This window comes from Serinus canaria, chromosome 4A, assembly GCF_022539315.1.
Source record: "Serinus canaria isolate serCan28SL12 chromosome 4A, serCan2020, whole genome shotgun sequence".
NCBI lineage: Eukaryota > Metazoa > Chordata > Aves > Passeriformes > Fringillidae > Serinus > Serinus canaria.
In genome coordinates, this window is record NC_066318.1 from 17,802,150 (window position 1) to 17,814,577 (window position 12,428).

The following is a 12,428-nucleotide window of genomic DNA, read 5'->3' on the forward strand; positions in this document are numbered from 1 at the left end:
AAAGGGAAGTGCCTGAATGCAGAGAGCAGAGCGAGGCCAGTGCCTCACAGCAGGTGATGCTCACAGGTGGCCCTGGGGACCAGCCAAACCATTATCACTGCCCAATACCTGAGTGAGACTCCTTCCCTTCCTCTCTGCCCCAGGAAAAGGGAGGTGTTTGTGTGTGTCTGGAAATAAATCACCTGCCAGTCAAGAACCAGAGCTGGGGCTGAGGATCTGTGTGAGTGGAGGGAAGGGGCTGGGAGGCTGCACAGGGATGTGCCCTTCACTCCTAGGCTGAAGGCAGCACTGGGCTGGCTGAGGGCCAAGTGCTCACAGCAGCACTGACCCTGCAGTGCCTCCTGAGCCAGAGGAGCCAGTCTGAAATCCCTGGCTAGTTCAGCACTCTCACTCCTGCTCCCCGGCTTGCTGCTGTATGTCTCAGTTCTAGTCCAGTTCTGTGCTTTTGTTTTCTTCACCACTGGAAGGTGGTGAATAAATCTATCCATTCCCCATGCCAGCAGCCCTTTGTCTTCTGAGGAGGCTTAGAGATGATCACCCACCTTCTTCACTCTGGAGCAGAAGAAACTTCACTGATTTTCAGTGTCCTGCCCTTTGTATTCCCACAGCCAACAGAACCAGGCTGGAGGATCTCAGTGAAATGAAAGAGCTGGGGACTTGGGTGTAAGTAAGAAAATAATTGTTGTAACAAAATGTATCCCTCTCACCCAGAATAAATGGCACATGTCATTTGATTTTACACTTGTCCAGGGACATTTGGGATCTGCTGGGTCCAATTCTATTCAGGTATCTCATCCTGGCAGCTGAGAGTGGGTACCAAACTCATACAGATGTGGGGTGAGCATCCCAAGCTACAGTTGTGTTGTCAGTAAATGGTGGGTGATGTTTTTTGTCCTCAGCCAACTCCAGACCTGCACCCAGCATGAAGCTGGGAAGAGAAATGCTGCTGAAATCTCCTTTATGTGATCTCAGATATTTTATCCAAACCCAGCAGTGGCTAGGTGAGTGTTCTCCATGTCAGGCTGTCAACCCACACAGAGTAAGTGACAAAAGCAAAGCAGGGCAGGACACAGGGTCTGTGTTAGGACACATCCCAGTGCCACTCTGCCCTGGCACATACCTCTCACCAGGAGCTGGCTGTGCTGCTCCAGCGTGTCCGTGCTGTTCTGCTGGTTCTGGGCTCGGCATTTGTAGAGGCCACTCTGCTCCCTCGTGACATTGGGAATGAGCAGGGTCAAAGAGATGGAATATTTGTCCATTTTCCTGACCACAGAGTGGCTGGGAGCTGCCTCTGAGGAGGGGTAGTACCAGGCCAGGTGGGTGTAGATGTACTTGGAGGCCCGGCAGGTCAGCTGGATGTCATTCCCCACGATTGCTGTGACCTGGGGGGATGTTTGCAACCCAGAGGGCACATCTAGGAGGAAGGGAAAACGTGTTTGGAATGAAATCTCAGCTGAGATGATCTTTGGCTGCCTGGCTGCTACTTGGGGGGTCAAATTTCTAGCAGCAATGGAAGAGGCCAGGTTTAATGAGGCACAGAATTCACAGAACCACCAGGTTGGAAGAGACCTTCAAGATCATCAACTCCAACCCAGCCCCAACCCCTCAGGCAAACCCTGGCCCCCAGTGCCACATCCAGGCTTTGTTAAACACACCCAGGGATGGGGACTCCACCACCTCCCCAGGCAGAACATTCCAGAACTTCATCACCTTTCTGGAAAAAACCTTTTCCTAATATCCAACCTGTATTTCCCTTGGTGCACTCCTTGAAACTGTCAGTTCCTGGAGGAAGAGCCCAGCCCTACCTGCTACAGCCACCTTTCAGGGAGTTGTAGAGGGTGATAAGGTCATCCCTGAGTCTCCTTTTCTCCAGGATAAACGACCCTAGCTCCCTCAGTCATGAAGATGTGGAAACAGGCACTGGAGCTGGGAATTAGGGAAGTGAAAGTTCCTCTCATTGCCCAGTGCTAACCTGTGCTAATCCAGCCCTCAGCATTCTAAAGTAATGAACTGAAAGCTTATAAATAGAAGGAGTTAATGGACTGAGAGAGTTTAATCAGGAGCTGTTCTATCCAAGTAGATGAATGTGTTTGTGAGCTCTTCCCTCTCCACAATCAGGGCTGGAAAGTATTAATTGCAGAGGAATAAAGAAACCCATTCCATCCCTCAGGAGCAAGACCTTCTTCCCCACTGAACAGTCTCCTCAGCTCTCTCTGATTCCCACTGTGCAATATTGATTTCCATCACATGTGGATGCTGGATATTGACTTGATCACTGATGGATTAACTGATCTAATGATGTCTAAATCCTTGAGGCCTTATATTTAGCAGAGAAGTACTCTGAGTCATGACTCTGACCATGAAAGAGTGAGCTGTTTCTTGATATATTTTTAGTAACTTTTCACTCCAGATAAAAAAAAAAAAAAAAAAATCAATTTTCCTGAAGTGGCAAACTGAATCTATCTGAAAACAAGAAAAACTGAGTGGAAGGCCAGAGCCTGCCCTGCAGTAGCTCCCAGAGACCTGCAAGTAAATTGGGGCTGGAAGATACTTTATTGCCTTTGAATTTTGGTAATTTTAGGGCTCTATCCACCTGAATGAAAGCTCATGGATTCCCACAGTGATCTGGAATTATTCTGCTGTCTGTTAGGTCAGGATTTTCAAGCAGCTGAGGGTTGTGAGGAACCTCTTATCAATGTTACCAGGGACGGGACCCTTGGCATGGCTCACTCTGGGCCATCTTCTGAACAGGACCAGGTTTGCCCCGAAATCTGAGAGATGATTCAGTGCCAAGCTGTTGGTGAAATGCTTCCTCAAGCCAGGTTGAGCTGGTGGGACTTTGAGAGGGCCAGGAGTTAAAGCAGAACAAGTGTGCACTGCAGTTGCCATCTGCAAATTCCACCTGGAATCTGGCCAGGGGCTCCCACTGCAGAAAGTTCTGCAGAAGCTTCAGCTGAGCAGAAACAGTGAGGCTGCTGAAATAACCAATCTGCCTCATAATAAAGCACATATTCTATAAAATACAGAGCCCTGGAGGAGCTTTCAGATATGATTAAAAAGTCTCTCTTCTTCCCAAGTCATCTGGAGTAGAACCCAAGAGCTTTTGCTTCATGGTTTTTAAAGACTGGCACCAGAAATATTTCACAAAAGATCCAAAAAAGAGAAGAGACTCCCTGAGGCCACAGCTGTGGAAATTGTTATTTTTCTCTTCTTTCCTTGTGCTGGAGTTGCAGTTTGCTCTCTGCAGGGTGTTGTTAGGCTCAGTTGCTCTTTCTTGGTGCCAGCTGTGTGCTCAGGCTGCCTTGTGTGACACTGCTCACTCCTGATGTCCTGTGCTTCCAACATGTCCAAATCCCGCTTGTCAACTCAGGGGGAATGTCTGAGGGCAGCCAGACCTCCCCAGAAGGGCAAACTGAGAGCCAGTGACACACTGGGCTGTGGCACGAGCAGCATTTCACCTCTCCTGGATCTCTCCAGCCAAAACATGGAACAAGTGCAGCATCCCTTGGGATAAGCCTGCCTGGGGCTTGGCACAGCTTGGGCTGCAGCATTTTGGTGCAAATTCCCAATGAATGGGATGTGTCCATTCCCAAGCCCTGAGTTTTGAAGGATGCTCCATAGTTTTGCTTTGTTGCTGGACTTGAAAGTTGCCAGGGTTTTTTTCTACCAACTTAACATTCTGGGAGCAGAGGCCTGGCTTGTTTTTCTTATCATTCCTTCTCCTGACATTTTTTATTTAGCATTTTGAATATTTTTAGCTGGAACCTGTGCTATTCTCTCCCATCTTGTTTGCCTTTCAAGCAGCTCTTTCAGCTCCAATAGAATATTCATTAATTTTCATTGCAGTGGAAGGAAAAAGAGAGGAAAAAAAGAAGTTGCTCTGCTCTATCTTTTCATGCTCTCCTCTCTCTTTTCTCCTCCTACCTGGATTATCAGGGGAGTGAGTGCAGCTTGGAGAGCACATTTCAAGTCAGTTCATCTCTCAGACAGCTTTGCTTACATAATCCTGAACCTGAGCAGTGATTAACTTCCTTTCTCTGAGCAGATACTGTGTTTTAGAAGGCTCCTAATAAGTTGGCTGAAAGAATGCACCACGGGGCCTTTTCCCTTTTATCAGCAGTCACCAAACATTTGTCTCTGGTGTTGTGTTACAGCATAGTAGCTGCGAATTTCCCTCTCCACCGGGTGGGATTCCGTGGCAAAAGAGGGAAAGGAGCCATTGGGGGGAGGTAAAAAGGCAGCATAAATCAAAGGCAAGGCTGGCTCCATTTGTATTTACAAGGAATTAATTGTTTTTAATTTCCTGTGCTTTGCACAATAATCTGTGTAATTCAAAACTTCTGCTCTTGCCCAAATTCCAGCCTGGCAGGGGGGGTTGCCACCAGGAGTAGGGATGGAGGGAAGGGGGAGCCCCTCTCTCTGGAACAGTGGTGCTTGTCAGGAATCCTGTCAGCACCTCGGGAATGAGCACTTTGGAGTGGCACAAACTCCTAGAACAGCCCAGCTCATCCATTGTTCTGCTATCTGAGAGCAGATTTTTATCTCCTGCTGGAAATGCAATATTTTCTTTCGGGTAGAAATCTTTAACTCCATTTTTCTCAGTTGTTTTGGCAATCAGATAAACCCTTGAAAAAAGGGCTATGGTTATTATTTGTTATTCTTATCATAATTCATTTATATTCCCAGAACATTCTGACTTTTCAGATGGGTGGGATCCCACTTTGCTGGATGTAGTGCAGTCAGACAAAGGCTGGAATTTGATTTACTCTGGACCTGCAGCTCTGTGGAGCTGCCCTTTCCAAGGTGCAGAGCAGAGATTAGACATTCAATGACATTAAATGACACTCGTCCATGACAGAGAATCCCTGCTGGAGACACCAGGGCAGCTTTTCCCTGCACTGGGGAGTTTGCAGCCTGCTTGGAATGTCCTTTGGATCTGGAGGGGGGCAATGACATCGCTGAGCATCTGATGGCTCACCCAAGGCTTAAATGGGATCTCTGCAGCAGAGCAGGGGTGGGAAAGGCAGGCAGGGGTCAGATCTTGATTGGATTGACACAAAACAAAAATCCTGGAGTAAGAGTTGAGCCAGGACACAATGGATGAGTCCCTTTAGGAGAGACTAGAGAGCTGCAGAGGGACAGTGACAGCCAGGACATCTGCAGGGGGGGCTGTCACTGCATCATGAGATTTCTCATCACTCTGGACCCCTTATAAGGTTTGGATTCTGAGTGATCTCCAAACCCTGCTGACCCCTCATGGAATGAACTCTGCTGGCAGAGATGTAAAAATAGAGCCCAGTGCTAATTCTGGTGTCCGTGGGAGTTTTTGTGGGGGTTCTGCAGTGGAAGAACAAAATGTTGCTGACAATTATTCCACAGGGATAAATTATTTTTTCTCAAATGAAGGTGGTGGTGAAAACATCAGACTGAAGTGAGCAAATCCCCAGAGAGCAGCCTGGACAACACCTGAGGAAGTGTCCCTGGAACACTCTGCCATGTCCTGGGAAAACATCTCAACCCTGCCCCAGTGGAATGGGGATTTGAGAGAGTTCAGCTTCTGTGTCATCTTCAGACTTGTTACCAGGGAGAAGTGAGTTAAGCCCAATTCAGCCAGAAGGTCTGAAAGCAGCTCAGGGAGCAGCAGCTCATTTGTTGGTAGGAGATAATGGGAGAGCAGGTCTTTAAAATCAGCAAATTGCTGAATGAATTGAGGGGTGCCACACTTGCAGCTGCTTTGCAGAGAGCTGTGAAATGCTACAAACATTTCCCAGATGCCCCAAAGTCCCACGTGCTGCTCATGTGCTCTCAAGCTCTACCCCAGCCTTCAGCTCAGCCCTGAGGTTCAACCTGCACAGAATCAACCTCCTCAAAACCATAAAGTGACCAGCTCAGAGCCTTGTGCTGCTGTGCCTCCTCTGCCTGGAACCTCTCAGGCCATCCCTGCATGTCCCTCAACACTGAGACAGGAGAAAATTCCTGGGCAGAGTAACCTGGAGCTGCTCCAGCTGTTCCAGGTGTGAGGACAACCTGCAGAGCTCTCCCCACAGCCTGGCCCTGCTGGAGCAGCACTCAGAGAGGACCCTCCCATTGAGGAAGCCCACAGCAGGTCAGTGCTGCTGTTCACTGCTGCAGCATGACCTAGTTTAGCACCAGGATGGCCTCATTTAGAAAGTTTTCATTCCTTTCTAATCCATAAACACCACTATTTTTAAATACAGCACTCCCAAAAGCCACTCATGCTTGGTCAGCATTTGCCTCTTCCCCAGAATGGTGCAGACTCCCAGTTTTCCTTCCCAGGCTGGAACACATCTGCCTGGCCAAGGCCTGTTCACCTCCTGCTCTGCTTGGGTGAATGGAGACATTCCCAAACACTGTCAGTAATTTCACCCAGTGATTCATTTCCTTCATCATTCAAACTGCATGATTAAACCACTTGTGTCTCAAAACATGGCTAGATGGATCTTCCAATAAAAAATTTAAAATAATAGCTCACCGTGGGTGGTAAAAAAACCCCCTACATAACTTTATAATTAAAATAGACCAGAGTTGTGCAAGGTGCATGGGATGACCTAACCCTTTGGATCTGACCTTATGCTCCTGGCTTATTTCTTTGGGTTTAGTCACCAAGTGGGCAGTTCTGTTTTCAGTTGGATAACCCACCCAGACACAGCAGCTGGCAGAATTCCCAGCAGGACACTCAACACTTGGAAGGGGTGAGCTGTAAAATTAATAGCTGGTCTTCAGCTTGCCTTGGACATCTTGGAGACCTCTTATACCTGAGCTGTGTCTCCCAAAAATGCACCTTGAAGGGCATTTCCCTGAGTAAATAAAAGTTACAACTTTGGGAAATATCTTTTGGAGGCTGAAAGCCTCTCTTGTCTCCTGTCACCTCTAATGGAGGTGAAATCTTTCCCCTCCATGGCTCCTGCTTCATTATTGTTGGATGGCATTTTTCTGTTGGCACATTGTATAACACCAATGGAGCAGTGTTTGGTGAGCCCTTTTTTGGATTTGAAAGGTGCTGGATTCCTTTGGAGCAATGGAGTCAAACAAGCCAGGAGGAAGGAGAGGCATAGGAGTTCAGATCCCTGCCACGAGCGAGCTCTGGCCTCCCAATTTGTTCATGGGCAAGGAACCAAGCAGTGAGAATCAGACATTTACTTTCCAGGACACTTCTGCACTCTTTGTTCTAAAAATCGATATTTTGATGCAAATCCTGCCAGCCAGCATCCACTCATCCAGAAAGTGAGCACAGAAACGTTTCAGTTTGTTCTGGGTGAGCACTTGAACAAGGCTGTCCCTGGACTCTCCTCTCTTTTTGAACTGCCATCTCTCCTGAAAGCATGATGTAGATGTTGATCTCACTCCTAAAGAATCCCTATGCTGAAAGGTTAAGAGGATATTTGTTTGGATTTGTGTTCTTTGGAGAGCCTCCTCATGGCACAAAGGGCACTGCAAAGGCCCAGGCAGGGCTCCAGTGTCACAGTGCCACCAGCCCTGGACTGGGCTGCATCCTGGCCTTGCTCACCTTTGTGTGCCTGCTGATTTCCTTGGGGACCAACCTTTCTCCTGGCTCAGGGAGAGGCTCCAGACCTCTGGAACTCCACAAAGGCTTCAGCTTTGCCAGAGGTTTCCCAAGGACAGCTCTCAAATGTCACCAGTGCTGCTTTAAGGCACAGAGAGAGGGAGGGACTTGGGGCTGCAGCTGCAAAGGGCCTTTGGGGCCAATGCTGGACATGTCCAACCTGCCTTGGGTGGGGCGAGCAGCCTGGGACTGCTCCAGGAAAACAACACACAGGGATGGCCAGGAGCCTGAAGCAGCACTCAGCAGCCTCCCAGGGTGCTCAGAGCAGCAGCAGTGCCCGTGGGGGTGTTTGGTGCTCACCTGACACGTAGAAGGCGATGCTCCGCTCCTCCTCGCCCACCTTGTTGGCAGCCACGCAGTAATAGATCCCTGAGGCACTGCTGTCCTCCGTGGTGAGGGTGCTCACAATCTGCCCACAAAGAGAAAACAAGGAATGGCTCTGAGGCTGTGTGAGGGTAGAAAAGCTGTGAAGAAAGTTGTTTCTAGTTAATAATGGGTGAAAGTCCCAGACAAGTGCTGCTACTTGGTTTTTGTCTCTTGGCATCTCAGCCCAGCTAATTCTCTTCCCTCCTCATTCCTAAACCTTGCCCTTCCTTTTCCCCCCGTCTTACCCATGAAAAACAGGGTCCTCTTTTGAGAAACTGCCAAGGTCTTTGTGTGACAACATCAAGCAAAAGCTGAAGGGAAGGGCCTGGAGGATCCATCTAAACACAGTCCCACAGCATCCATTCCCTTTGCTGCTTTTCAGCTCTGGGTTGTGTGTGGAATATCCACATTTGCACAGGAAGCAGCTAATTCCTAAGGATGTGGTACAAAGAGTATTGCAGCATTTTGTTTTTCCCCTCAGAGAAGGGAGGGGATGATGTGGCCCCTTTGGGCTGGGAGCCCCTTGAGTCCAAAACCCTTCCTGGGAGCTGCACAGGACTCCTTCAGTGAGGAAAGGAGCTCTGGAGAAGCTGCCAGTGCTGGAACACTTGGCAAATACAGAAAGGGAGAATCTTGGGGAAGGAAGGAGCACTTCTCCTGAGCTTCACCACATCAGAAAAGGAGGGGGGGTTCTGTCACTCCTGGGGCTGAGCTCAAACATGTCCTTAAGAATTTGTGCTCCTTAAAGCTCCCAAGTCCCAGCCATGTGGCACTGCCTGTCCCTGTCACAGGGCAGCCTCTCAGACTCACACAGGAATATCCACAGACCATGCCTTTAATTGTTCCTTGTATTCCTTTGGAGTGTGAGCAGGAAAACAGGGCCTGAGCCACCAAGACAGAGATGTTCTTGCAGGATTCCTCTGCTTCCCCTGCAGCCATTCACCTGAGGAGCTCTGAGCCCTCACATTTGGAACAAATATCACTTTCTTTGCCATCCTCTCTAAGGCCTTTGAGAATCAAAACTTATAACACCCTCTGGCCCTTTGTCCTTATCTCCAGAGAGCTCTTTGAAGTGCACAGAAGCATCTCTGGACTTTCTTTTTAATATCCTAAACTAAACTCACACAAGACATTCCTTTACCCCTCCTAAAGCTGCCCTATGAGTGTGTCTAGAGCTGTGTGGGATGAATTTTCTGAGTTATTTAAGATTTGCTGAGATCTGGCACTTTAAATCCTGCAGGGAAATGAGTTCCAAAGGTTTTGATCCCATGTGCATTTGACATTCTAATGGTGAGCATTTGCAGCAAAATAAGGGCTGATTGGAAAAGTCTTTACTTTTCATGGTAAGAATGGGGAACCCCCAAATTTAGGGGTGAAAAAGGAGAGCAGCCAGCCCAACTCCCTCTGGTGCCCAGCAGAGAAAGAGCTGTGCAGTGCTGAGTGATTTATGATGTGAAAATAGCTCAGCCTTGGCTATAAAACCAGCCTGGCCATAAAAGCAGCCTGCTCCTCCTCCTGGTGCTGGTGCTGGAGCAGTGGCCCAGTGCCATGGGCTGGGAAGGAGCACATGTTCAGAGCCCTGAGCCCTCTGGAATTCCTGCTGAATCAGGACCAACATCTCCCTCCTCATGGCTGCTGGAGCTGAGCATTTCATGGTTGGGAGGAGCAAAAGCCAATATAAATGGACGTGCTGAGGACAGGAGGGGATACATTTGGACAGCTTTTTAACAGCAATTAGTCTTCCTAAGTGACAGCTCTAACTGGGAAGTGGAGGATAACACTGTAGAGCCAGGCAAAATCATAAAATATCTATTTTGGGACATGTCCAAAGTGTTAGGGGTGACACTGTGGCTCTTCTAAACACTGATGCAATGCCTCAAGCTGCTTGGTGGCCCAGAGGTAAATGCTCATGAGCACACACACACAGACAGATGCTGGTATCTCCAGCTCCATAACTCAGGAAAAGTCTGGCAGGGCAGTGGGAAAACAGAAAAAAAAAAAAAAAAAAAAAAAAAAAAAAAAAAAAAAAAGAGCAAATAGCTATGCTGAGATCTCATTGGAGCTAATCTCAGTTGTGTCTAGATATGAAGTGAAAAAGATGGTAAATGGCAGTGGGAAACAATCTGGGGACAAATTCCTGGGGGAACAAAACTACTGAGGAATAGAGGAATAAAAAAAAAAGCCCAAACCAAACTACTGAGGAATAGAGAGAAAGTAATTTTCTTGTTTGGATGCTCCAGTCATTGTTGTGCACTTGGATCCCAAACCCTTACACACCTGGGCCCCAGAGATCAGGCACTTCCCTGCCTGGGCCCACAGCTGGCACCTCCCAGAGCCCTCCAAACTGTGACTTTTAAACCAACAGCATCCAGTAGAGACCTACATGTGATCCCAGAGCTGGCAGTTCAGGATTTTGAGTGATTTTCTTGTAAGATGAATCCCTTGAAATCATTCTGTATCAACCTTTCACTCCAGCTGTGTGCTCCTGGGTAAATCCCTGAGCCTGGGAGCCCAGTTATCTCTGCAACATCTGAAATAAGTTCTCACTGGTCAAACTAACCCAATCCTGGTTGGTTTGGTAGCTGAAATTTGAAATCTGTTTGTGTTTGGTCACATGGCAGGTCAGGATAAGGATTTTGTTCTTCCAAATGAAAGAATGTTCATTTGTTCATCCCTAATGAAAAAATGGTTTTAACTTGAGCACACAAACTCAGGGATCTTCCCCCATTATTAACAGTGCAAACTGCTGCACTCTGCAGGGGCACAATCCCAGAATCTGGGGACCTTTAGCAGACAGTGGAAAAATTCTGTGGGGATAATCCCTGTGTGTCCTTAGTCCCTGCACCTGGAGAAGTATTTTCCACTCCTGGAATCATAGCCAGGGTAGAAAAGCCTGAGACATGTTGGAGTGAGACCAGAGGAGGCCACAGAGCTGCTCCAGGGCTGGAGCCCCTCTGGAGCCAGGCTGGGAGAGCTGGGGGTGCTCACCTGGAGAGGAGAAGGCTCCAGGGAGAGCTCAGAGCCCTGCCAGGGCCTGAAGGGGCTCCAGGAGAGCTGGAGAGGGACTGGGGACAAGGAAGGAGGGACAGGAGCCAGGGAATGGCTCCCACTGCCAGAGGGCAGGGATGGGTGGGAGACTGGGAATTGGGAATTGTTCCCTGGCAGGGTGGGCAGGCCCTGGCACAGGGTGCCCAGAGCAGCTGGGGCTGCCCCTGGATCCCTGGCAGTGCCCAAGAGAAGCCTGGGACAGTGGAAGGTGTCCCTGCCCATGGCAGGGGTGGCACTTAAGGGTCTCTGAGTCCCTCACACCCCAAACCCCTCTGGGATTGATTCCATGATCAAGGCAGGGCTCACTCCACAGCTGCTTCTCAGAAAACCCAGAGTGCAGCACTCCCTGCTGAGCTGAATAATGATTGATGTGAAACCTGCAATTGCCTTAAAATTTTGTGCCTCTGCACTGAAAATGCCATCAATGAACTATTTACAGCCTGGAAATGTGCAGTTTCCAGCTTCCCTGGCCCTGTGAGCAGCAGTGCCACAAGGGCTGTCCCACCCTCAGCTCCTGTGCAGGCAGTGCTGGCACAGGGCTAATTCATAACAAATTATTGGCATGTCATGTCTAGACATCATCCTAGTGGGAGCTGGATGGGATCCTGGGAGTTCACTGCATACCAAACACATCCCAGGCTGCACTGCCTGGGCTGCATTTGGAATTAAGGACTCCATTTCCTATTACTTAACCTAAAGGCCACCCAATACTGCGAGCCCAAGGAAGGGATTATTAGCTAATAAATAATTACTAGGAAAGAATAAACTAAGTTTAAAGCTCAATAAGCAAAGGAATAAAATGAATGACTTCTGAAGAACAGCTCTGACAAGTAAATAGAGCTTGCTGCTGGGAAAACTCCTGATGGAGTAGTTCAATAAAGTCCATCTGTAATGTTCCCAAACTGATAAAAATAAGTTATTTTAGAAGCAGCCAAATAACATTCCCCAGCCACGCACTGTGAGTGTTTTAAGACATCTTGTAGTAAGGACAGAGCAACGAGACCTTTCTTAAGCTGGAGCCAGCATGAATTAATATCTCTTGTTATTCCTTGCTTTCTCTTTCCTTTGTCTGTCCCTCCCCACCCCAGAGCTGTATTAACAATCCTTCTTCTTTCACTTCGTTAGCTCTCCGTGGGCAGGATGAGGAGTGCAAAACGTGGGTGGAAAAGTTCTCAGCTGTCTGACTCTGGCAGAGCTGGGCTGGAGGTGGCTACAGGGAGATGGAATTACAGAACTTCAGCAGGGACCCTGCACAGAGAGCATTCAGCTCACTGCTAATCCATCCACTTGAGTGGCACAGCACAGCACTTGTTTGCACAGCCTGGCAGTCCTGATCCAGGGCTGGAGTTCATTCACTCAAAACATGCTAAAGGATGGACTGAGCATGAGTGAGGAGAGAAGCCTGGGAGCTCCCTGAGAACGTCCAGCT

At 48.5% G+C, this 12,428-nt stretch overlaps 1 protein-coding gene across 1 annotated transcript in view; it reads right to left on the bottom strand.

Annotated features, from left to right (window-relative positions):
• LOC103816498 (vascular endothelial growth factor receptor kdr-like) overlaps nt 1-12,428 on the bottom strand; it is a 125,968-nt gene that overhangs the window by 37,764 nt on the left and 75,776 nt on the right. Inside the window, exons 12-13 of the mRNA XM_030228894.2 lie at nt 7,886-7,994; nt 1,121-1,414 (exon numbers count right to left, since the gene is read on the bottom strand). Of these exons, the coding sequence (XP_030084754.2) occupies nt 1,121-1,414; nt 7,886-7,994 (403 nt within the window). The remainder of the gene's footprint in view (nt 1-1,120; nt 1,415-7,885; nt 7,995-12,428) is intronic.